The sequence below is a fragment of the Lampris incognitus genome, chromosome 11 (genome assembly GCF_029633865.1).
Source record: "Lampris incognitus isolate fLamInc1 chromosome 11, fLamInc1.hap2, whole genome shotgun sequence".
NCBI classification, from domain to species: Eukaryota; Metazoa; Chordata; class Actinopteri; order Lampriformes; family Lampridae; genus Lampris; species Lampris incognitus.
Genome location: NC_079221.1, coordinates 44,761,168 through 44,788,372, shown reverse-complemented (window position 1 = coordinate 44,788,372; position 27,205 = coordinate 44,761,168). Strand labels below are relative to the sequence as shown.

Here is a 27,205-nt window from a genome sequence, read left to right as displayed (position 1 = left end):
CAGGTCACAACGGCAGTGAAGGCGGATGAAGGCTGCAACAGAGGGCGGTCCCCAGTCGTCGTGGTTCTCCATGCCATTGGACTCTGGCCACCCCCTGCCAAGGACCGTGTGGTGGCTGCAGGCACATCAGCCACTCCATGTAAAAAGCTGTTACAAACAGGTGTCCTCCCTGCTCCAGGATCTGCCTCTACACCCGCCTGAAGACCCAGAGGGGGGACGGTCATACCATGATGATGGTGGCGGTGGTGGCGGTGTGTGTATGTGTGTGTAGTGCAGCTGTTTTGACATGAGGAATCTAGACGGGGAGACAAGCAGCAGCAGTAAATAAATAGATACACGTTCATTGTGAAAATGAACTGGCACTCAGGTCTGGGATTTCATTATTTTAAACTCTGTAGAGTGTTACGGGACACCCGGCTATGATGTGCCACCTTACAACATGCATTGGAAAACTATTAAACACCACTACGACAGCCAGGATCGAAAAGCAAAAACTGTGACGGAGCAGGACTATGACTGTGAGTTGGCTTACAGGCTAGAGCTTGCCTGAGTTTTGCTTTTCTCCTCAATTTTTCCTTTTTTTGTGCACTTAAATGGGGAGTTGTACCGCATATAAGTTATTGTTGCATACACTGATGCAGCCGAGCTGCAACCTGTTGTTGTTTCCACGTGTTTCTGGTCTGTGTAAGTGATGTGTATGAGCGGTCTGTCATCAGCATATACACTACGTTTTGCTACTACAGATGGTCACATAAAAGCGCTCCCTTCTCCCGTGGTTTTATTCACGACGTCATCGGCGATTAGTCAAGGTCGACTCGACTTGCATCACATAACAGTCGACTTTTAAAAAAAAAAAACCCTGAAGTCATGCAACCCCTAGTCTGCGGACCCCCCACCCCCCCCCCCAAACATTAGCTGAAACAAGATGCAACCATCCGGCAGCCTTTTTACCATCCACCCAACTTCATGCCACACAGATGAGCGCAGGACATTATCATATATATTCCCTACTAAACCGTACTATGCCAGGTATCCCCAGCAGCTGTGCTGTCCTGTTCCCCTTACAGCAATATGATTTAGTTACTCTGCATTTAGAGTGTTTATCTGTGTCTTTGTGTTTTGCTGCCACGCCTGGAAGGTTCATCTGGTTGGCCGCTAATCACGGCAACGTATTCAGATCATGCGCAGTTATTGTTTCTCCTCCGCGGTGGGGCATCTGATGCGCCGCTCTCTGCCACAGCCGAAGCAAATTAGCAGCATAAGGATGAGACAAGACTGGAAAAAAAATATCAGGAAACAGAGTGAGAAAACACCGCAAAGGGAGACAGAGAGGCAAGGGAAACTGATGCAACATATGAGAGATGAGAGAGGAGGGGAGAGGTGGGGAGGGAAAATAAAAGAGGGGACAGTGTTGGGAAAGGCAAGTTGAGACTGACAGAGAGCGAGAGAGCGAGGGAGAGAGAGAGAGAGAGGGAGAGAGAGAGAGAGAGAGAGAGAGGGAGAGAGAGGGAGAGAGAGAGAGAGAGAGAGAGAGGGAGAGAGAGAGAGAGGGAGCCAAAGTAACATCAGTGACACACAGAGAGGTTGTGAGAGGGCTTGAAAAGTGAGACCTTGTGTGGGGCTCCATGACAGAAGTGATTGATAAGTATGACACAGAACATTAAAAATGTCCCTCAGACAGAGCCGGTGGCAGGGGAGCCAGAGCGAGACAAAGACAGTGCAGAGACAGACGAGGCTGAGGGGGGGGAGGAGCCCCATGGTCACTGACTGAATGGCTGCTAAAGCTAATGGAGATGTAGACTGGCACAGAGGTAAGTGCTGTATACACAAGGGCTGGAAGAGACAGGCACAGAACAGGAGCAGGTCAAGACCTGGTATGTGGCAGGGCCGCGTATGGTCAGTGTTGGAAATTGTGGTCAGTTTGTTGCAGGGATAGTCAGTGGTAGTGTCTGTAATGTGAGTTCCTGGATGTTAAATGTTTATCTGCAGTTTCCCGTAGTGTGGGCTGAAGTAGCATATCACACGACATGGCTAAACTATGTTAAGAGTGGGGAAAAAAAAAGAGAGGCCATAAATAAAGTTGCAAGAACAATACTTTCCACTCATTTCTTGGGATGTTTGATTTGAAAGAGAACTTAATTGAATTGTTATCCTAATTATTCTGCTAACCCTCTCCTCTTTCCTCTGTTTCTGTCTGTGGATCTTTCTCCTTTCTCTAAGACTCACTCTGTATTGAGTGTTTCCCATCCATCCATTGTCCAAACTGCTTATGCTGCTCTCAGGGTCAGACACCCTGGACGGGCCGCCAGGCCATCACAGGGCCCACACACACACACATGCACACCTAGGGGCAATTTAGTATGGCCGATTCACCTGACCTACATGTCTTTGGACTGCGGGAGGAAACCGGAGCCCCCGGAGGAAACCCACCCAGACACGGGGAGAACATGCAGGACACATACCCACATCCGGCTTCCCACCCGCAGACACCGCCAATTGTGTCTGTAGGGACGCCCCGAACCGGCGACCCCCCGTGGTGTTGGTAGGCAACGGGATAGACCGCTACACTACCTGGATGCCCCCCAATGGTGTAACTTGTTCACTCAGGCACTCTGATCACTCAGTCACTCTAACATGGTCGCTCACGGACATTCGCGGTTGCAGAGCCGGTCAACCCAAAAAAAACAACAACAAACAGACGGACAAAAAGACAGAGACAGGAGTAGACGTGCAAACAGGAGGGTAAACAGACCAGAAACCCTCGGTGCTAAAAAAAACAAAACAGAGGCAAGTTTGAAAACCACAAGGCCCCTCATCAGCATGCATACACAACTCCGCCGGCCGATTGGAATGCATGGCATGGGAGCGCCGAGCAAACCGAGAGAGGAGATATGCTGGTGGCTATCTTCAATAAGTTTTTGTTATCGCCGCTGCCCTGTTAATGAGCAGCACAGTATCTGGGTCCACTGGGCTGCCGTAGCTCGGCTCTCTCAGCCTAAACGCCGGACATTCTTGAGAAAGGACTCGTGGCAGAAGATGGGATTTGATTTCTCTCAGCCCAACAAGTTGTTCCATCCTCTGCTATTTTTTGGTAAGCTGCTGAAGAAGGCGGATCTGAAATCGAGAGGGATCGGAGGTGGACTACGGTCTGGGCCTGTTCTGTGCCCCTCTCCGCTGCCTCTCTGCTCTGTACTTCTGCGATAAGCACTACCACCTCTGGTTTGTGTGTGTGTGTGTGTTCATGTGCCTCTTTTGGGTTGCAGGTTCATTCATTCCTTCATCCAGCATCCCGGCGACCCTGAGTGAGGGTCACCGGGATGCTGGTGCCTATCCCAGCAGCCATTGGCCGGCAGGCCGCCAGGCCATCACAGGACCAACACACACACACACACACACATCAGAGACAATACCACACATTAAACAAATCAATGAACAAACTCCTCCAACAGAAATACAAAAAAACCCCACTAGAAACTCTGAGGTGGCTCATCAATTTAGCCCACCTTTTGTAGCCCACCTAGGAGATCAACAGAGATCAAGCCAGGGTCCGAGGCTGAAATAAGTGGAAAAAAAGATAACTTTAATCATCACCAGAACTACACTCAACTTTGCCTTGAAAAAGGAGAAAATTTCACACGCGCTTAATGTTGATATTGTAAAATAGATAGCAGCGATATTAGCAACAGAGCTAATGCTAGCTCGTCTTAATCACGTTTTTAGCTGACCGTCCATCCGTCCATCCCATCCATTATCCCAACAGCATACCCTTACTCAGGGTCGCGGGGATGCTGGAGCCTATCCCAGCAGTCAGTGGGGGGCAGGCGGGGAGACCCCCTGGACAGGCCGCCAGGGCATCACACAGGGCCGACCCCCCCCCCCAGACACACATACTCATACCTAGGGACCATTTAGTATGGCCAATTCACCTGACCTACATGTCTTTGGACTGTGGGAGGAAACTAGAGCCCCCGGAGGAAAACCACCCAGACACGGGGAGAACATGCAAACTCCACACAGAGGACGACCCGGGACAACCCCCAAGGTTGGACTACGCCGGGGCTCGAACCCAGGACCTTCTTGCTGTTAGGCGACCGTGCTAACCACTGTGCCACCCCACCGCCTTTAGCTAACCAACAACCCAGAATGTGTTAAATGTGACAGAGCATCTCGTAACCCAAAGGTTTCACAGCAACGCCGTTGGGGTTTGCAGGTTGTTGCGACTAAACGTCAATTCATTTACACCTTAACCTCCGCTGACGTGTGCCAGAAACAGTTCAGTTAGGACATTTGCAATACAACTGAACACAATACACATGCCAAAGTGAGGAAGACTGTGGCACAGAACGTCCTCGCTCTCGGCAGAGTGACTCCAGGTTGCTGTGTTGGCTACACTTGGATCATATTGCCAGAGGTGGTGAGGTAGAGGTAGAGGTAGAGGTAGAGGCAGAGGTAGAGGTAGAGGCAGAGGTAGAGGCAGAGGCAGAGGTAGAGGTAGAGGCAGAGGTAGAGGTAGAGGCAGAGGTAGAGGTAGAGGAAGAGGTAGAGGTAGAGGTAGAGGCAGAGGTAGAGGTAGAGGTAGAGGTAGAGGCCCTCCTGCAAACACGAGTCCCGTCTGCAATCACGAGTCCTGTCTACTACTACTGCTGCTGCTTTCGGGGGGGCGCCACAGCGGATCATCCGTTTCCATCTCTTCCTGTCCTCCGCATCTTCCTGTCACACCGGCTGCCTGCATGTCCGCAAATCGAGTCCCGTCTATCCTGAGAAACTCTGCCAGGGGACACAAAGGGAACGTCCCAGGCTCCAATCTTTATGTTAATGGTTAGGCGCACAGTCAAGGACAAAATCCATTTTGCTGCAGATTTAAAAAAATAAAGTCAAATCAGATACCGTCACGTTTGCAGTGGTGAACGTTTATAGAGTACAGAGTGGACAAGGACAGACTCGTACCAGCGGGAAAAGAAACAGGGCTCTGTTTATTGCGCTACTGGGTGCAATGGGTATATCGTTGTTAATTTGATGATCAGTGCAGCACGGCACAGTTGGTAAGGGAGTTCGATTAGGATGGAGAAATGAGGAGCGGGTGGAGTCGAGGCGCTCTTCACCTTTAAAGGTGCCGTAACTTATTCAACTGGTTGTTGCTGTTGGTTTCGTTTATTGCAGCGGGTTGAAATGCACAGGCCGACATCCATTCAAACACACTTGAATAGGTGACCTCATATGTCCGCGCCAAAACCGCTGCACGAAAAAGAGCTCAATCCCCCCCCTCGAGCCTGTACTTAAGATGTGGTTTGAGCCGGCAGAGGCACAAGAGTAATTTTCAAGCTGAAACAGACACCAAAATCGCAGCACGGCCAGCGGCTCTGCATTAACACGTCCCCATCTGCACCACCACCACCACACCTGTCTCGGCACAGGCAGGTCCCTTTCAAGCCACGAAATTACCAAACGAAGGCCGGGCAGGAAAAATTCACCTTGCGCTGGGGGGCAAATTGCCAATCAGCCCGCGTTTGCGCCTCCACCGGCTCGGCGGCGGCACCACATAGAGCTCATAGTCTCTGCAAATCGTCACGCAAAGGACGTTTTGAGGTGCTTGGGTTTAGTCACCGAGATAAACTGTCAAAATAGAGCACCGTCACTAGAGAACAGTGCTGTCACCAGGAGGCGATGGTTTGAAACCAATCTTCTTTTGGACGTCGAGGAACGTCGTAGATCGACTGTTTATGCATAAAACAAGAAAAACCCCCAAATCATTTCCTAACTTGTAAAAATGCACTGAGCGGTGTTTATTCAATTAATGCCCCGTGGCAAGCAGCCACAATAATAACGTCGTCTTTGTAAACAAAGGTGAATTAAACGTGCACGGTATTTAAAGGACGAGCAGAAATACTCATAAAAGAGTCTATGGCAGGGGTGTCCGGGCGGCTTGGCGGTCTACTCCGTTGCCTACCAACACGGGGATCGCCGATTCGTGTTACTTCCGGCTTGGCACAACTGGCCGGGTCTGTGGGTGGGAAGCCGGATGTGGGTATGTGCCCTGGTCGCTGCACTAGCGCCTCCTCTGGTCGGTCGGGGTGCCTGTTTGGGGGAGGGGGCTGGGGGGGGGGGGATAGCGTGATCCTCCCACGCGCTACACCCCCTGGCGAAACTCCTCGCTGCCAGGAGAAAAGAAGCGGCTGGCGACGCCGCATGTATTGATTGGCACAGGGGGCGGAGCAGCGACCGGGATGGCTCGGAAGAGTGGGGTAATTGGACGGATACGACTGGGGAGAAAAAGGGGGAAAAACACCCCCCCCCCCAAAAGAAAAGAGTCTATGGCACAGTTTTGTAGCATATGACGCAGGAGGATGGAGAAAGCTATGTTTTGGATAAACCCCTTAGGAGGCCAAGCATGGCCCAGGCACTCGTCTCCAACATAATTGCAGAAGACCCTTGAAACCTCTGAATTAGATGCCATTTCTTTCCCAGTCTTGCCTTTTGGTTGTAGTAACTGTAATGTCAAGCTGATCGCCACCCTAATTAAGATAGAAACTGAACATTACTTTTCTGAATATGCCCCCTCGCTCCTCATCCACTCTTAAGTATAATCAGTGGCCTCGGGTCCATTGTGGACACAGGGTGGAACACATTCAGTTGGCAACAAACAAGTTGATCCGTATTCTGGCACATTTAGAGAGAGAGACACGGGCTCAGCGCAAAGACATAAAAGCCTGGTCACCTTTGGCCCCAACGTGACTCCACCGAAACCTGCTCTTCCTGAACCAATGACCTCGAGGTTTCTTCGTCTCCGTTTAGCCTCAGAAGGCCGAGCGAAACGTTTACCACCGTCATGGACATCTTCAGTACTAAAACACGACTTCAGCAAGGCTTTTCAAGATCTCAAAATAAACAGAATAAAACAACGAGGTGGGCCAGTGCTGCTGGGACACAAGCCAGGGCCTGATCAACCCCGGCTGGGTCGCCTGAGCGAGGGTGTATGATGCTGAAAGGCCCGAAACACCCGAGGACTTCAGGAAACGTCACGGATGATGTGTCCCAGTGCATCCTGTCGAGTTATATATATATATATATATATATATATATATATATATATATATATATATATATATATATATATATATATATATATATATATATATATGTGTGTGTGTGTGTGTGTGTGTGTGTGTGTGTGTGTGTGTGTGTCGGCCCTGTGATGGCCTGGCGGCCTGTCCAGGGTGTCTCCCTGCCTGCCGCCCAATGACTGCTGGGATAGGCTCCAGCATCCCCACGACCCTGAGAGCAGGATAAGCAGTTTGGATAATGGATGGATGGAAATGATCAATATATAAGTCAAATAGTGAGTCTCACCCACTCACACACACACACACACACACACACACGCACACACAGAGTTCAGCTAAACAAATAAAAAGGCACTTTCATTTATGATATAATCTCACCAATTACTGGAAGTATTAAAAGTTCTCTGTGATTAACTTTGCAGTGGGTTTCTGCCGCGGAAGCTGTTTCGAAACCACTTCAGACACAAATCCCCCTGAAATCTCGACATGATCAACAGCGACGGTGTGCCTTGCTGTCGCCTGGTCTGAACTGAGCCGATCGCGGCTGCTGCAGAGCTTCCCGCACCCCATCGGACGCTCCCTCCCTGCACCAAGGCAGCACGGAGCGGGACGGCCTCCTGTGGCCGAAATCACAAACTAGCATACTTTGTATCATATAGTCAATTAGTATGTACTGCAGACTGCATTCTCGGTAATTAAGCATATTATTAACAACATACTGATCAGACTGCAGTATAATTAAACAGTACGTTACACTTCGGAATGATTATCATTCCACCAATCAACTCCCCTTGCTTCTGATTATGTCCTTAACAAGTTTTCTGAGCTAATTACAGTATTTCTAAGTTACGAAGCAGAAAACAAGGGGTCGGCATTCTCTTTTAATAGGTTTAAATAGACAACGTTTTGTCTCAAAATGAATAAAGGCAAAGCGATTTCATAGCGGAGGTGTGTCCTCAATTGCAGCTTGGTGTATCAAGGCTTCCTGGTGTGAAGATAAGCCGTACTTGGAGCGTTTGCTCCGGTCAGCTGGGTCGCACACAGCATAAGCAGTAATGAAGACGCTAGGTCTGTAGGTCCCCACAGCGGACTAAACGTTTTTATGGACCTCCATCCGTTATCCAAACCGCTTATCCTGCTCTCAGGGTCGTGAGGATGCTGGTGTCTATCCCAGCAGTCACTGGGCGGCAGGTGGCGAGACACCCTGGACAGGCCGCCGGGCCATCACAGGGCCGACACACATATTCACACCTAGGGCCAGACTTTAGACTACAGACTTTTTTCATGTTTAACACATTTAACAGACGCTTTTATCCAAAGCGATGTACATCTGAGTGTTAATACAACACAAGCGAGGATCTAGTCAGGAGGTGACAATGCATATAATTGTCAAAAAAACTAGGTTCAAGTCTGATAGGACATAGGTGTCAACAGGCAGTGCACAAAGGCAAAGGTGTATAGAAGCGATTACTTTATATTTATATACCATCAGGTGTGTAGGTGTTCCAGAAAGAGCTGGGTCTTTAGCTTCTCCTTAAAGATGGAGGAGGGACTCAGCGGATCGAATGGAGTTTGGTAACTCGTTCCACCACTAGGGAGCTACAGAAGAGAAGAGTCTGGCTAGTGACACAGGGCCCCATTGTGGCAGAAGTGCCAGGCGCCTTTCATTGGCAGAGCATAGTGAGCGGGACTGAGTGTAGACCTGAATGAGGGAGTTCCGGTAGGCAGGAGCCGTTTTAGTTGCTGTTTTGTAAGCAAACATTAAGGATTTTAATTTGATGTGGACAGCAACTGGGAGCCAGTGGAGGGATATGAACAGTGGGGTGACATGTGCTGTTTTGGGTTGGTTGAGGACCAGATGCACCGCCACATTCTGGATCATGTGCAGAGGTTTGAAAGTGCGTGCAGGGAGACCTGCCAGTAAGGAGTTGCAGTAGTCAATGCATGGTATTACAAGCGCCTGTACCAGAAGTTGTGCTGCATGCTCAGACAGGTAGGGTCTAATTTTCCTGATATTGTACAGGGCAAACCGGTATGACCGAGCAATCGAGGCACGCGAACCTTAAACATTAGTTGGTCATCAGTCATGACACCCAGGTTTCGGGCAGACTTTGTGGGCATGAGCTGGGTTGATCCGAGCTGGATATTGATCTCTTGTTGTAAGGATGGACTGGCTGAGATGACAATGAGCTCAGTCTTAGATAGGTTAAGCTGAAGGTGGCATTCTTTCATCCATGCAGAGATATCAACAAGGCATGACGATATCCGTGCCAAGACTGTGAGGTCATCTGGCGGGAATGATAGGAAGAGCTGGTCATCATCAGCATAGCAATGGTACTATGAGAAACCACGGGAGCGGATGATTGCACCAAGTGAGGAGGTGTATATCGAGAAGAGGAGGGGACCGAGCATTGACCCTTGAGGTACCCCTGTTCTTGGACTTGTTTCAAGTCAGCTGTTTTCAACACTTGTGGTCTTTGTGTCTAACATTGGCTGCATACTAGAGGTGTGAATCTTCACTGGCCTCACGACTCCATCCCAATTCATCTGTCAACGATTCGATTGCATGATGCATCTTGATGCATCTCAATGTATGACATGTTCAATTTTGTATATTACTGCACATGGCTACTTGTTCACCAATTAATACAAGCAGCCAGATAAAACTGAACTGACTCTAAGAAGTTGGATGCCGACCTCGCGAGGCCGCTTAACTAGTCCGCATGGCGGAGTCTCATTCGTTAATGGAATTAACCAGACAAAGCGCTCCACCAACTAAGAACGGCCACGCAAAACCACTCACAGTTTCCGGACGCTGCCCGGCGGGGCATGGCTATAACGCCGCCATATCGCTAGTCGATATCGTTTATGGACGGATCTATGACAGTATCTGATCGGTCAACGATAGGCTATAATTTTGTGCGATTCTGTTGTCACTGCATCGACGCAGAATCGTCCACCTCTACTGCATACTCACAAAGCATTGCTAATGGAGCACACATCTGGGCATTTCTTGCACACACAAAACTGATATTCTACATGGTGGAAATGTTCTTTTTTCTGTCATAGTTAATATGTGTAGTATCAGAAGTGTGTAGTTTCCAGTGACACAAGAGGAAGTCTGCATATACTTCTCATGCACAGTGACATGTCTTACCAACTTGAAAAAAAAAACAACAACAAATGACACAAAAAACAAAACAAAAACAAAAACAGAGCATCTGTTCCGCATGCCGCGTTGTATAGCAAGACAGTACCAGTAAGCTAGCTGACTGCTTTTCTCTCCCTATTTCACTGGGATGGATGTTAGTGAGGAGAACAGGAGAGAATGAAAGAGATGCAGAGAATACACAACGATGAATAAGTAAATCAGCAGGTGAAAAACAGGGTGAGTGTTTAAAAAAAAACAATCACCCCCCCCCCCACACATTTGCTCCGAACCTTGGGAGGGGGAGGGGGGCTGGCCAGCAGAAGAGAGGGCAGCTGAGAAAATGTAACTGTCAGTCAAACCTGGAAACAGGTGTTAACCTCACACTATGGAACGTTACACACACACACACACACACAGACACACACAAGCAATTGCTTGATTGCTTGCCACGCAGTCATTTTTGGATGAGGATAGGTTTCAAGCAACTGTCACTGTAGCAAGAAGCAAGTTATCTGCTGTCACATTTCAGGTCAATTACCCTCACTATCGCAGTATACACAGACGTGAACGCACACATGCGACCTCATCGACTCCCACCATCCACTGCTAATTTCCCTGAGAAAGGGGCAGGGTAAATCAATCTCCGGGTGCTGTCATCTTTAGAGTTTACACACACACACACACACACACACACACACACACACACACACACACACACACACACACACACACACACATTCATACCTAGGGACAATTTAGTAGTGCCAATTGTAATGAATACGAGTACGGGCGTCATCGAGGCAGGGACGCCGGCAGATTCTTACATTTCTTCTGTGTTTCGGTAAAGCGTTTCCCCTCACTCCACTTTCCTGATTGGAAATCCGTTCATCCCTCTACCCCCACTTAACCCCGCTAACCTGTCACGGCCTCATCTACTTTTACTGTGTTTCTATCACTGTGCCTTAGTTCTCCGCTTGCAGAAGTTTATCTGTCCTTTCTACTACCACCTCTCAGTGCTCTCTCTCTCTCTCTCATGCTCCCCCCACCCCACCCCACCCCATTGTCCTTCTTCATGTCAAATTAAAGTGATTGAAATGAACTTGAGGGGACACTAATTGCAATTGTCAATCCAATCTAGCCCAGGCCTGAAAGACAGGGGCTCCCTAGCACTTCATCAGTCTTCATTAATATTGAAAGGGTTTGGTGGTGGGGGGGGGGCATAATCTGCAGTCATCTAACAGCACCAGGAAGAGATTGTTGGTACAGGAAAAGCAACTGCGCCTGGGGGACGAAAATGTCAGTCAAAAGTTATCTCCTCAAATGGAAGTGTGAAGAAGGATACCACAAGAGTGGGAGGTAGAGGTGGGGAATATGGAAGAATAGAGAAAATGAAAGGGTCAGATGAGGAGAGGAAGGCTGTGAACAAAGAGAGAGCCTATGACACAAGCAATGCAAGCCCTGCACAAAGACATAACGAAGCACAAATGATGCTGTAAAATAATAATTAGGGGGAAAAAATAGGACAAGACGGGTACTTGTGAATTATTAAAAAAAAAGAAACAGTAAAACTGTAATGTTTGATGTATTTATTTGGCCTTCTTCAGATGCGAGACATTTTTACTTTGCTACTGAGGATGCACAAGCCAGTGTATTCCTAGTGCCGGTCCCCAGCCCAGATGAATGGGGAGGGTTGCATCAGGAAGGACACCCGGCGTAAAACCTTTGCCAAATCAAATATGCAGCTCATAAATCAGATTTCTATACCAGATCAGCCTAGGCCCGGGTTACCAACAACCCCCATCGGTACTGTTTGCAGCAGGGTGCCGGTGGAAACTATGCTACTGTTGGGCGGAGGAGAAGGAGAGGGGGAAGGCATATCTAGAAGTGGCCGGAAAGGAGGATGGGTAGGAGTGTGAATGTGAGAGTTGGAAGTTTGAATGTTGGCACTATGACTGGTAAAGGAGGAGAGCTGGCTGTGTGTGCAAGAGACCAGGTGGAAGGGTAAGTAAGGCCAGGAGCATCGGAGGTGGGTTCAAACTCTTCTACCATGGTGCGAATGGGAGGAGAAATGGAGTAGGGGTAATTCTGAAGGAAGAGTATGTCAAGAGTGTGTTGGAGGTGAAGGGAGTGTCGGACAGAGTGATGGGTATGAAGCTGGAAATTGAAGGTGGTTGATGAATGTTATCAGCGCATATGCCCCACAAGTTCGGTGTGAGATGGAAGCGAAAGTAGAATTCTGGAGTGAATTGGGCGAACTAGTGGAGAGTGTACCCAAGAAGGAGAGAGTGGTGATTACAGTGGAATTCAATGGGCATGTTGGTGAAGGGAACAGAGGTGATGAGGAGGTGATGAGCAGGTATGGTGTCAAGGAGAGGGATGAACATAGGGTGACATATAAGAGTGGAGGAAAGGGCACACAGGTGGACTATGTCTTAGGCGGCACAATCTGAAATGGATTGGAGACTGCAAGATGGTGACAGGGGAGAAGATAGCTCGGCAGCATTGGATGGTGGTCTGTAGAGTGACTTTGGAGACCAAGAAGAGGAAGAGAGTGAAAACAGAGCCAAGGATCAAATGGTGGAAGTTGATGAAGGAAGACTGTTGTGTTACATTCAGGGAGGAGTTAAGACAGGCACTGGGTGGTAGTGAAGAGTTGTCAGAGGGCTGGGCAACCACTGGGGAAATAGTGAGGGAGAGGTACTTGGTACTTGGAAGGTACTTGGTGGGTCATCTGGACAGAGGAAGGAAGACAAGGGGCCTCGGTGGTGGAATGAGGAAGTACAGCAAAGTATACAAAGAAATGGGTTGGCAAAGAAGAAGTGGGATGGTCCCAGAGATGAAGAAAGTAGACAGGAGTACAAGGAGATGTAGCGTGAAGTGAAGAGAGAGGCAGTGAAGGCAAAGAAAAAGGCATATGGTGAGTTGTATGACAGGTTAGACACCAAGGGAGGAGAAAATGACTTGTCCCAATTGGATTGACAGAGGGACTGGGCTGGGAAGGATGTGCAGCAGGTTAGGGTGATCAAGGATAGAGATGGAAATGTGCTGACAAGTGAGGAGAGTGTGTTGAGAAGGTGTAAGGAGTACTTTGAGTGGCTGATGAATGACAAAAAAATGAGAGAGAAGGTTGGATGATGTGGGGATATTGAATCAGGAAGTGTGGTGGATTAGCAAGGAGGAAGTGAGGGCAGCTAAGAAGAGGATGAGTGGAAAGGCAGTTGGTCCTGATGACATACCTGTGGAGGCATGGAGGTGTTTAGGAGAGATGGCAGTGGAGTTTTTAACTGGATTGTTTAACACACTCTTGGAAAGTGAGAGGATGCCTGAGCAGTGGAGAAGAAGCATACTGGTACCGATTTTCAAGAATAAGGGCGATGTGCAGAACTGTAGCAACTACAGAGGTATAAAGTTGATCAGCCACAGCATGCAGATATGGGAAAGAGTAATAGAAGCTAGGTTAAGAGGAGAGGTGATGATCAGCAGCAGCAGTATGGGTTCATGCCACGACAGAGCACTGCAGATGTGATGTTTGCTTTGAGAATGTTGATGGAGAAGTATAGAAAAGGCCAGAAGGAGTTACAATGTGTCTTTATGGATTTAGAGAAAGCTTATGACAGGGCGCCGAGACAGGAGGTGTGGTATTGTATGAGGAAGTCTGGAGTGGCAGAGAAGTGGTGAGGTGGTGGTAGGAATGACAGATGGGTTCAAGGTGGAGGTGGGATTACATCAAGGATTGACTCTGAGCCCTTCCTTATTTGCAGTGGTGATGGACAGGTTGACGGACGAGATCAGGCAGGAGTCTCTGTTAACTATGATGCTCGTGGATGACATTATGATCTGTAGCGAGAGTAGGGTGCAGGTTGAGGAGAGCCTGGAGAGGTGAAGGTATGCACTGGAGAGAAGAGGAATGAAAGTCAGTAGGAGCAAGGAGCAAGGCGCAATGCACATGCTGCTGTAAAGCCCCTTGAGGCAAATTCTTAATTTGTGATATTGGGCTATACAAATAAAACTGACTTGACATTTTGTCTGGGTATCATTTATTTCTAAATGTATTTACTTTAATTCCCTCTATTGTGTGAAACAGTTTCTGTAACTTCACAGTCCATCATATTAACTTTGATACTCAAGGGAGTTGTTTCTGCCAGTTCTTAAAGTTTGCAAAGACATTGTGCAAAGAGCATTTGTTTTTTCAGGCCCTTAATGTTTGGAACAAGTTACAAGAATCTTCGTGATCCATAACGTCATTGAATAGAACTTGTTTAAGAATACCCCACCGGCTAACCAACCATATTGTGATGGTCAACAAGGAACAGAAGACCGCAGTAGTGATCAATGAGGCAATCCCAAGCGATGGCAACATCAGGAAGAAAGAGCATGAGAAGCTGGGGAAATACCAAGTGCTGAGGGAAGAGATGAGATGTGGAAGGTGAAATCCACAGTAGTCGCAGTGGTAATAGGAGCACTAGGGGCTGTGACCCCCAAACTGGGAGAGTGGCTCCAGCAGATTCCAGGAACAACAGCTGCCAATTTGGTTAAACAACAAAGAAAAAACATACACAGCCAATAAATACTATGTTGTCCCACGTTGCGCCCCAAGTTACGGTGCACAGCAACCAATGGGAGAATAGAAAACATTTGAACATTTTTGAAACATTACAACCAATGGGGTAGGGGTTGGGGCTTGTTTTGACAAAGCAAGGACTTAAAGGGCCAGGGCACTGTTGAAAAAGCATGCATTTAAAAATATAACAAGGCGGGGGTCCGCGGTGGTATAGCGGTCTAAGCATCGGCTTTGTGTCGATGCAGTTGCCCACTGGGGACCTGGGTTGGCGCCTCGGTCTCATCAGATCCGACTATGGCCGGATTCAATGAAGCAGCGATAATTGGCAACGCTGTCTTTGGGAGGGAGGCGAAGTCAGCTTGTGTTCGTCACATGAATGCGTCTGTGTGTGTGTCGGAAAAAGCAGTGGTTCGGCCTGGATTCACCTTGTCACAGAAGTGGCGAGGCGACTCCTTCGAGACTGCCGGCCAGAGAGATGCAGTTGGCGAACGCATGTAGTACGAGGGTGGACGTTTGAACTAAAATAGGGAGCGATTGGCCACTAAATTGGGAGAAAAAGGGGGAAAAAATCAGAAATAAATATATATATATAGTATATATATATATATATATTATATATAGTATATATAGTGTGTATAGTGTGTATAGCGTGTATATACGTATATAACAAGGCAACTTCCAATAAGGTACTTTATGTATATCAATCATATAGTGGAATGGTGCTGGAGCACAGTTGGAAGAGCAGACAGCTAAAATATAAAAATATAAAATCTAATAGATATCATGTGTGTATTTTATATATATATATATATGCTTATGTAGACAAGAGTGGAATTTTGTTTGTTTTTAAATGTTTGTTTTGTGGTCTGTCTTTTGCTGTGGGGCTACCTTGAAAACTCGACGATACATCTCAAGGGGTTTATCCTGTTTAATGTATTTCCTTTAATTCTCCCTGTCTCTTCCCCCTGCAAGCCCGTGATCGGGTAAGTCGTTGGTGCTGAATGGACCCAGACAGCTCCACTGTTCTCCACTACTCCTTGGACTCATTAGTCCTCAAAATGGCCTCCTTTACCCAGCACCAAAGCAGGGTCAAGACAAATAAAGAAACGGAAACTAGGATGGAGAAGGGAGGACGCTTAAGAGGCTGCCTAAATTTACCCAGCCAGTCTTGGCCTACATAATCTTATTGAATGGGATATGAGTACTTAAAATAAAGCGTAAAAATATACCCCCCGAATAGTAGTTTTCTACTCATTGTATTTTGCGGCATTAATGTTTGGATATATCGGAACCAAAACGATATGGACACATAACGAAAGAGCCTCGGGTACTACCTCTCATTTAGGTGAGAATAACAAAGGGGGTGGATGTAAAACTAAAGTTTCATTCCTTTAAATGTTCTTATTTGGTTTACTAATGTAGGTTGGAAACACAGCCGAGGCAAACTGACACCATGACGGAGGGTTTTCACACATACTGCCGCCATCGAGTCGTGTATCCTGCACCCTGACCTTGTGCAGTTTTGTCAGGGTGCAGCCGCCTACGGGTCCCCCGGGACGCCTCATCGTGACAGCTGAGGGATCTGAACATGCCCTGTGCCCAGTGGACACCTCAAATCAAAGCCACAATTAGCAGCCCGCCGCCCACTTTCCTCAGAGGACCCCGGGTCCGGGTCCTGACAGGGAGAGGCAGACAACAAAAGGACACAGCGACACGAACTGAGCGGCACTTTAACTGGAGCTTGATCTACAACAGGTCCTCGGTGGTCCTATACGACTTGCTGATACCAAGATGTTGACATACAAGACTGGTTATGTGACCCCCCCCCCCTACTTTTCCTCTCCTTCCTGTATCATTGTCAGGCTAAAGGTTCAGACGCTAAAATAAATGTCTATATTGTGTAATTGTAAATGATAGTTCTATAACAAACACCTCGCCAGTCCATTAACCACAGCAAGGACAGAGTCCCCAGAGTGCTGCAGACAGCAGGGGGCTGATAGGCAGGCCGGGCAGCCACACAAATACCTCTTTACTAACAACAACAGCAGCGTAAAGATCTGAATGTGCGCCACGTGCATAGCAAGTGTAAGGAGGGAGGGAGGAGGAGGAACACTGAGTTTTCTTAGAATCGCATTAAAGGAATAGCAAATGCACAAGTCTGGTCTCTCTGTGTTCTTCTGTTTATCTAACGGGCGAGAGCATCGAAGGAAACCCTCCCTCTCAAGTGCCGGTCCGATCCAGTATCCAAATATTCCCCTTTTTTTCACCACAATGCCGGAGAAGGAATCATTTCACATATCATACGTGCATATAGATGACAGAGAGGAGAGAGAGACTCGGCGCAGAATTGCAAGTTATTAATCACGGCGTGACTGTTGATTCATCTGCTGCGGAGGCACTTTGGAAGATGGACTCTATTTACTGCTAAAGTTGTTCGGGGGGCTCTGGGAGGCAGCCATCAATCTCTTGGCTATCTTAAAAAGAAGGAGCCGGAGCACAGGCATCAGTTTCAATCACCCCCTGAGACAGGCAGGCCGGGAAGTTGCTGCAAGCTCCCTTTTTCTTTTCTTTTTTCAAACAACCCCCCTCCACCACCACCACCACCACCACCACCACCATCGTCTCTCCATCTCAAAGTGAAGCCTTGTCTCCCCAGGGAAGCGTGTTATTAATGTGTTTTAAAATGTTTCCTAAAAATACACACCACACCTTGCCCCCTTGCTCCCTCGCTATTTGGCATCCTGTGTTCCTAATTAGCGTGTTCAATTAACCCTTGTTAATTGCCAGCCGTGGGAAGGTGGAGGGACCCGGTGAGTCGGCACCGCAGGGAGCCATTTTGCAAATGAGTGGCAGCCCAGGTGACCATGTAATGTAGTAACAAACATGTACAAGGGGGGCCTGAAGGGAGGGGGTGCCGTCGACCTTAACCTGAAAACGCCGCGGTTTCATAAAGCGCCGCCATCCCCTCGCAGGACCCGATGAAGGGAGGCCAGGAAGCAGGATTGGATCTAAACTGAGAAGAGCGATCGTCTTGTCTGCGCTTTGTCTTGCATTGCAGGGAAGACTCGAGGTGCACGTTTCGGATATTGTTTTTGCAGTGCATCCATTGTGTCTGAAGCCCTGGTGTGTGTTACATCTTTTAGTCTTGTAAGGACTCTTCATGCATCAAAACAGACTGATCTGAACCTGCACCATCGGCGTATCGCATGAGAAAAGACGAGTAGCTTCACCCATACACGTTTTTTTCCGATGCAAACAAATCACTCTGACACAGCAACTTACCTTAAAAGACCTTAAACTGTGAATATATATTTGTGCACAAAGCAACACAACAAGAGAGGAGAACAAGACTGCGCCTGGTTGGAGGAATGCCTTTGGTGTTATTTTTGGTCGAAGCACAGCATCTGTGCTTACAGGCGGCCTACCGAAGCCCGGTTCACCCCCACAGCAATCCAGGTCCATTAATGCAGTCAGCACTCGAGGTAAACACCAGGGGAGATCCCCGGCCACCCGAGAATAGACCGCAATCAACTGGAGCCGGATGCCTTTAAAGCTGCAGACTCTTCCAGGATGATGCTCTTTAGAGGCAGAGCGCCAAGAAAAGGTCAACAAGTGGCAACCGGATTCGCAAAATTACAGACCGCTTTTCATTCCGCCAACAAGTTCAAGTATGGGGGACCTTCCCACGCCTTCTTCGACCTCTCATTATCAGACCGTGAACGCTACGGGCCCAGCAGGACCGGGGTCCTGCCGTCATCTGATACTGCATGAAGTGATGTGCGCAATAAAAAACAACAAAACAAAACACGGTGGACGTAAGCATTCAAGTACACTATTCTAGCGCCACTTCTTCACCCGGGAAGAAAGCATCCTATTGAAATCCTTCCTTTAGCCAGGGTGCCCCCCCCCCCAACTCAACGTCTAAATGTCTCCCCTTGCAGCTTTCTTCTTCTTCTAGGACACAGGAGCCAGTTTGTATATCCCACATTTTGGGGTAGCCTGCAGACTCCGTTACCAAGAGCCCTAACTGTGTATGACAGCGGGCATGAGTTAGCTAGTAAAAAAAAGTTTCAAGCTGAGCCACCTTTTAATAGATTCCTCATAAGTATCGGAGGCATTTCGGAGAGGTATGGATTAATCTTCATTGCCGGGGCTTTTTCCCTTACTAAAAAAGCTGTGAATCATCTCTAATGAAAGAGGAGATTTGCCAGGATGACAAAGAATCAGGTCATTTGGATTTCTATTATTCCATGCCTCAGATCAATCTAGCGAGAACATGCAGACAATCAGCGGGGCGCTCCGAGCCGGACAGACGCAGATGTATCTGATTATTCCTTATTAGAAGTATTTCCCTGCCTGCACAGCAATGGCTGCGTGGATGCTAATTGCCCATTTGATTGGTTAAAAAGGACAATCTCGAGATAATAAGGTCAAATAAAGAAGCGGCGATGACAAAGTTCGGAAACTGAATTCTGAACTTTTTTTTTTCTTGCTAAATTTCAGGGAAATAATCATGTGAACATGCAAAAAAAAAAGAAAAGAAAAAAAAGAAAAAGTAATACTTGAAAGCTGGAGACTTTCTGAAACTTTGCGGGTATGATTTAAATAAAGATCACCGCACTAGGCGTAATTTTGCCCACTTAGAACTTTATTGAGGAGAATTTATTTTGATTATGTTCAGCTCTCGGTTTAGCCTATCTGAAATGCAAAACAGCTTCAGCTGGCACATCACGGTAAAAAGCCATTTGGCTCTATGCGGAGCCAATGAACCTCAAAAGAGTCATGCTATTTTTCTAATAAAGCCTGGATCCAGGTCTGGCAAGCTGGGAGTCCAAAAGATACTGGACATATGTGTAAGTACTCTGCACAGGCACGGTAGCTACACGGTGGCCTGTGTGTGTCAGAGGGGCCTAGATGACGTAACACCAGGGGAGAGTGATTGCAGTATATTTTACCGCGTCCTATGATATTTGTACAACAATGAATCATTGCATTGGGGGAAAAAAAAAGTACAGTATTGCACAACACTGCATGGTCTTGTAAAATGTCACTTAGCCCTTACTCTGAGGAAGGTCAGGTCTCGGCTGCGGTCGATGCTGGTGATCTCCAGGTTGCCCATCACCACCTCGCAGTTCTCGTAGTACTTCCTCAGGGTGCGGTACTGCTGCTCCAGGTCCGACAGCGTGCTCAGCTTGTTCTCCGTCCCAGGACACACTGAGGAGAGAACAGGAAGTCCATCTTAATGGGGTGCAGCATGGCTTTCCTGAAGGGTTTCAAAGCTCACACGCCTCCACAGAGCAACTGACATTGGGCGAATTCTAAAAAATTGGGTTAAACTGAAGCACAACAATAGATTTTAATCACTCAGTCTCCCAAGGCAAAATTTGACTCATCCAATTACAAGGAGGAGGGTAGAAAACCTTCAAAGCTGTACTACTTTCGGCTACTGGCGGTAGCTCTCTAGCACTAGAACGACCAAGACGGTCATTATGACCGCTTTGGATTTTCAAAGTAATAAACTTGTGGGGAAAAAAAAAGAAGATAGAGACCTGCCACTCCCTGAATGCTCCTAAAATTGCATATAATTGCATTAAAATGAGTTTTAGATCAATTGCACACACACAAAAAAAAAGTAGTTACAAGATCTACTAAATTTGCGCGTCATCGTGCGCATCGTGTCAGTATTTAGGACGTGTGTTGGTCGCATCGTTTCCTTGGTGAAGTTCGTCGCTCTGTCCTAGAGACACACTAGCGTCCTCCAGTGCAGAGTAATAGTCTAAACTTGATTTGTGATTATTTGCAACATGTCTGGTTACAGACGCACCATGGCTACCACCGAGGCACTGCAGTATTTACAGGCCTTGGACAGCGGCCATTTTAAATCGTTTGAAAAACAGTATTGAAAGTTGTTACAATGTTAATTTTGGTGTCAGTTACTTTCTTACCAGACATACTAACATATGCAAGGCATTAAACCCTCAGTTGGGTATTTATCTTGACAGAATATAGTTTAAAAACAGGCGGTCATTTTGACCGCCCACGGTCGTTCCAGTGCTAGGAAAAAACATCCAAAAGGCTTGATATTCCTATATATATTTTTTTTTTACTCGATACATTAGCACTTTGAAATCCTTTATCTTTTAATAAAGGATTAGCCCAGCAAAATTAAGCCATTATTTATAAGTCAGAGCAGATGAACTATTAAAACAGAAATCTGGCTTTAATGTGGATCGAACATAAACTCTGATGGCCAGTCTGTAACATAGGTGTGCGATGCATTTCAAACGTTTTAAAACGTGATTTGATCAATATTTTTTTTTCCATTTTGCATTTCCTTTACTAAGAGCTCCTTGCTAAACCAGTGTTATTGTGCCATACATCCAACGCGAATGGTACAAATACATCACTGACAAGGTCACGCGTCATTCTGCAGCACCTTCGGGGAACGATATCCCAGAGAAGACTTGAACGTCTCTCATAACCCAAACAGCCAGCCTTCAAGAAACATATTTCCCAATTCTTGTTTTGAATCCTTCTTTTTTCTTTCATCAGAAGCCTTTGTTCATCCCAAATGTGTTGCTCAGCCCAAAAAAAAAAAAAAAAAAAAAAATTAAAACTTGGCGTAAAAATGTTCTTATTAACGCCACGAAGCTACTTGGCTCACTGCTGAGGTATTCGTGAAAACAGAAGCAGGTACAGCAGCATGGTGTTCGGAGCTCCGGCAGCAGCTATTAGCTGACACTATGTCAGCGAAACTGCGTGATGGAGAAACTAAAGTACAGCCAGACTCACCCCCCCACCCCCCCCCCACCCCGCCCGCCCGTCACCACAACAGGGTTCAGCCGCAACTGTCAGTCAGTGGGCAACGAGCTGTGGGCCGCAAGGATCTGGTTGATTGGCCTGGCCTCGGAGGGCCCTGGAGACACCCCTGCGACCCCATCTTTGGACAGATGATGACCTCCCCCCCCCTCCCCCCCCAAGCCACCCCAGCTACTCTAATGACAAGTTATTAATCTCAACTATTTTCACCCATCCAACACCTTGCCCCCATGACCGATACAAGCCATCTGCACAGTCAGCTGGTGCTGTCTAGGAGCTCCCAATTACACTTCTGCACCGAAACCCACAACACACACACACACACACACACACACACACACACACACACACACACACACACACACACACCTAAAACAAGCCATCCGCAAATAACCACCTGAAATGTTCGTGGAGATGGTGGGCAGTGAAAATTTGTGGACATCATCATGTACCGCAAGTGAGTAAATTGCACCTCGGTTTGCCAGCAGTATTCACAGTATTGTCTTTTTTTGGATGTTTCCCACCCCCTCCTCCCCCCTTTTCTCCCCAACTGTATCCGGCCCCACTCTTCCCGGCCGCTGCTCCACCCCCCTCTGCCGATCCGGGGAGGGCTGCAGACTACCACATGCCTCCTCCCATACATGTGGAGTCGCCAGCCACTTCTTTTCACCTGACAGTGAGGAGTTTCACCAGGCGGGGACGTAGCGTGTGGGAGGATCACGATATTCCCCCCCCCCACCCCCTCCTGAACAGGCGCCCCGACCCACCAGAGGAGGCGCTAGTGCAACGACCAGGACACATACCCACATCCGGCTTCCCAATTGTGCCAATTGTGTCTGTAGGGATGCCCAACCAAGCCGGAAGTAACACAGGGATTCGAACCAGCGAGCCCCGTGTTGGTAGGCAATGGAATAGACCGCCAAGCCACCCGGACGCCCACGGTATTGTGTTTTGATTGGACGCCTCCCTGAAATGTAGGCTACTTAGCAACGGCGCCACAGTGAGTGATGTGACACCGTTGCTAGGCATCCTACATTTTGGCGAGGCCTCTACCGAAAGACAACACTCACCCAATTTAATTTGGGGGTAAACACAACGAGACACTCCTGCCCTCGCCGTGCCATCAATAATAAAATTCCACTCCTGTCGGCGGAGCAATGAACCGACACCACCCACACTCTGTTTGCAGTTGGAGAGGCATGGAAATGAAGCACGGGGGGGTGGGGGAGGGGGGAGACAGGTCCTTCCTCGTGGCTCAGAGGGATTCTCTCTCTCCAGCCGCCTCCGCCCTTGCAGGATCTTCGCCGCCACTTCATGTTTGAATTCCAGACCCACCGATCCTGCTATGTACTGTGGATTTCTTTCTGTGTGTTATTCTATGACCCCCCCCCTCGTTTCTCTAACACGTCAGAATCATGTTTACCGGCCATGCAGGTTTGCACACAGGTGGCATTTTTTTTACTCTGGTTTTGTGGCATCCTCAGTGTGCTCAACACAGACATGTGCACTGTACCCTCACAGCTCTAAATTATCTCTTTTCAACCTGAAATGTGATGACTTTTCCTAGGGTGACCCCAACATTAGAAGAGAAATTAAACATTGTTTTTGTTCATATTCCCATGAAAGCTGTACACCACTAGGGTACTAAGATGGTCTTAGGCTCATGTTTGACCCTAAAACAAAAGCTACTTCCTCCACATTTCTGCTACTTTCTTAGGCTACACGAGTACGATCTCTTGCTAAAAAAAAACCACAATTTTTACACCTATGCAGTACCTTAAAGCAATAATAAACCGCTTATCCCGCTCTCAGGGTGGCGGGGATGCCGGAGCCTATCCCCGCCGTCACTGGGCGGCAGGCGGGGCGACACCCTGGACAGGCCGCCAGGCCGTCGCAGGGCCCACAATAAGAACAATAATGATGACCATAATAAACCTCTACCTGAGTAAAGGAAACAAGTATGAAAAAACGAGCGGTGCCCCCTGTTTAAAATGCAGTCTTTCCGCACCGGGAAGAGGTCCAACCCGGATAGTCACCGGGCCTGTGATGAACGACGGGTTGTTTCTTGGTGCAAAACAGATTTGGGGTTCGAGATTCCATTAAGCTGCTTTAATTTAGAGGTTTAACGGAGGCGAGTCATACATGACCCTTAAGACAAGGGCAGTGTACAGGACGTGTGGATCCTATCCTATTTACTCCCTTGTCATTAGACCACAGACACTGACGGAGGGGGGGGGTGGTGCGGGTTCAAAGCAGCACGCTCCAGGCTACGGAGAGACAAACGTGGTGTAATGCCGGTGCAAAGCTGGACGGTGTGCTGCAGGACAAGGCCGGCAGTGATTAGCCGGGCAGTGATTAGCCGGGCAGTGATTAGCCGGGCAGTGATTAGCCGGGCGGCGCCGCACAACATGCTGCTCATGCATGATGCATGGCAGGCCTGGGTGTTTTCAATAACAGTTAGCGCGAGCTGGAGGAAAGAGGGGGGGGGGGGTGGTAAAGCGATAGGTGTAATAAACTGTTATTGCACCCTCGGGGCAGGGTTGGGGCATCACAACAAGAGCGGCACTGTGGCATGTGTGTGCTTTTCTTTTTAAAATCCACTCACCTCACGAAGCACACCTTCCAGTAAGCCCGCTGACTTCTCCAACCCGTCTCGAGCGATGGGAAATAACCCGTGTGAAAATATTTTTCTGGCTGTTTCACCAGGACCGGCCGTTTTCGTTTTTCCAGCAGGTAATTTCAAGTCAAAGCCTATATAGCTCTGCGTGAGGCTGGGATGATGCTGACTGCCAAGTGAACCGCAGTAAAGCCATCTGTGCTGTGTCGAGCATATATGAAGGAAGTGTGGCCTGCTACGGCTCGGCAGCAGTGTTCAGCGTGTGTGTGTCTGTGTGTGTCTGTGTGTGTGTGCACCTCCGTGCTTGTCTATGACTGGGAGCGGGGCGTAAATACACATCTGAGGATGCGTTTGTAGCCCCCCCTCGCCGCACGATGGGCTCCATTTGTGCTGCCGCTGACCGCACTCGGTGCGAAACTCTGTAAATCACGGCGTAGGCCGGATAAAACACGGTACGGTCGATATTCATTACATCACTGAGAACGAGCCGACCACGAGGACGGCGTGTCGTAAGATGCTGAGAGGTTGATGGTGTGAAGAAGAAGAAAACTGCCTATGGATGCAGGACAGGGTAGTATAAATAGATGAACCCCTCTGTTGTACGGCTGTGACGGCTAAGGATGCGGGCCTAGGTCGTATAAATAGATGAGTCTCCCCGTTGTGTAAAAGTGACGGCTGCTCCATTAAAGAGAATCCATTTCATCACCGCGGAGAACGGCCGGCGAGATGACGTCGTCGTTCCATACGTCTTGTTTACTCGCTCGAGCGTTTTGTGCACACGTGCCTTACTGTAAGCGGGAGTGCAAAGTGAATTTAACTCATCTGCATGGGATTTCCATTGCGGAGGTGATGGATCGAGGCAATGAATCATAATTCCGGATGTTCCGGCACGTCTAATTAATGTAGCGATTATGAGCCACGAGGCGAAATCACATCTCTACCTTCACGCGCTCCACCCCCCCCCCCCGCTTCCCTGTAAAATACACGGTGAACTCCTACAGATAGCCTCGGAAATGTGAAGGTAGCGGGAGGGGGAGAGGGGGGGAATGTATGCTAACCACCGAGATTATACTTTATACAGGATAATCGATTTCACTCCGGCAAATATCAAGTCCATGCATAGCAGAGCCGGGCGGGGAGACCAAACCGCTTCTGCCTTCGCAGTGAATTCCCAGTTATAGGTTTTGTATGTCAATATACAGTTACAGATCCACGAGTTGTGTGATTCAACGCAAACACGGAGAGTCATGAATAAAAATGCAATCTAACGCCGCGGAGGCTGAGAGGACGAGCGAGCGAGTCTCTGACTCCGTCTGCTCGTCACCCAGGCGTTTTTACTCACAGCGCAACACAGTTTTAACGCCGCTCAAAAGTAACTTCAACAACTTTGGGCTTTTTTTTATATAGATATGTGCTTTTAAGGCAGGTTCAAGGCAGTGAGAATAAGTGCCATTATTTTGCAGGTGAGACAAGAAACTGAGCTTCTCTCCTGTCACTGTGAGTGAGCTGCTGTTTTACCCCATCTCTCTCTCTCTCACGCGCACACCCATAGCTACAGACACGACCTTCCCCTTCATCCATCTCCTCTCTTCCATCCATCACACATCTTCAGAGGGAGCAGAAGTGTTGGTGGTTAGGTTTAAATGGCGCCCATGTGACCTCCATGTGTCTCCAGAAGACAACACACACACACACCACACACCACACACCACACAAGACCACGAGGCGTCACTGTCACATCCATAATCTGTGAAGTCAGCTCGAGGGGTGGGGTGGGGGGGGGGGCGAACAACGAATTCTTCACAGCAAAATAGAAATAAATCAAGAAATTGTCTGAATGTTTGCTTAAGCATTTGCAGTGCCCCACCCCCACCCCCACCCCGAGCATCGCTCTCGTCAATTTCAATTTCATAAATGTCCTCCTCAGGACTGCATGAGCACCACACCTCAACGGTTTCTGCTCCTTGGCCAATTCATTTCATAGGTAGTGAACACAACAACTCCATCAATTGTGCCCTGTGAGATTATCGAATGCCAATAAAGCTGGCAGGTCTCTGAGGCTTACTGCACCCTGCCAGGGAAGCCAGGAAAGGTCATCCCAATAGCCAGTAACTGACTGAATTAAATAAAGTTGCAAATGTCACTTCCACAACTAAACAATGTCAATAATGGAGTTTGGGTGACGTGCCCTGAATGATCAGCGGAGATCGCCCCGCTCCGATTACGCCCAAAACACTTCAATAACGAAGCACGCCTGAAATTGCAGTCAGGTAGCGATGTCTATCAAACGAGAGTCACGGCCCGATATTGGAGTGTGCTTCTACTGCCTGGCACAGATTACGGCACTGCAGTCCAAACGTTCAGGTCTCCAGCGGGGCCCGTGCAGATGAAACTACCGTAGAGAGGGTCCAAGCTGTCCCCTAATGTCCCACCAGATGAGCTCAGTGACTAAGTATGAGTTACAAGCCCCCGCTCCTTTCAGTAATCATAGCCCAGATTATGGCCCATCTGCTGAGCAGCTTAATAAGCGGCAGAAACAATAACTGGATGAGTGTTCGTGGTGAGGGCACGGTCTGGTGGAGCTAACCTCTCCGTGCTCCCTGAGCTCCGGTCACCTACCAACAAGGCTGCTGCCACCTCCATATGGTCCTGAACAGATTAGCATGCGGGGCCCTCACCAGCACACCGGCTTTTAAAGCCTTTCAGGAGGCACTCTAAAGGTTATTGCCCCTCTGCAGGTCTTAAAACCCACTTACAATTTTATGTGTAACTTGCAAAACAATTTTAAAAAATATTTAAAAAACTACACACACACCGAGAACTTCTGAAAATGAACATAAATTTAACGCGTTTACGGGGCTAGAAGTACCGGTGCTTCTATCTCAGGTCAAAAGTGGCTCTGATTTTATCAGAGGTAAGGACACAGTTATAGATCATTTCCGAGAATGAACAGATATAAATTCAGATAGTGGGACCTCAGCGCATTCCCCCTATGC

The 27,205-nt window shown here is 48.1% G+C and overlaps 1 protein-coding gene across 1 annotated transcript in view; it reads right to left on the bottom strand.

Moving 5' to 3' along the window:
* LOC130120391 (receptor tyrosine-protein kinase erbB-4-like) overlaps window positions 1-27,205 on the bottom strand; it is a 472,615-nt gene that overhangs the window by 290,864 nt on the left and 154,546 nt on the right. Inside the window, exon 2 of the mRNA XM_056288936.1 lies at window positions 19,836-19,987. Coding sequence (XP_056144911.1) covers window positions 19,836-19,987 — 152 coding nt within the window. The remainder of the gene's footprint in view (window positions 1-19,835; window positions 19,988-27,205) is intronic.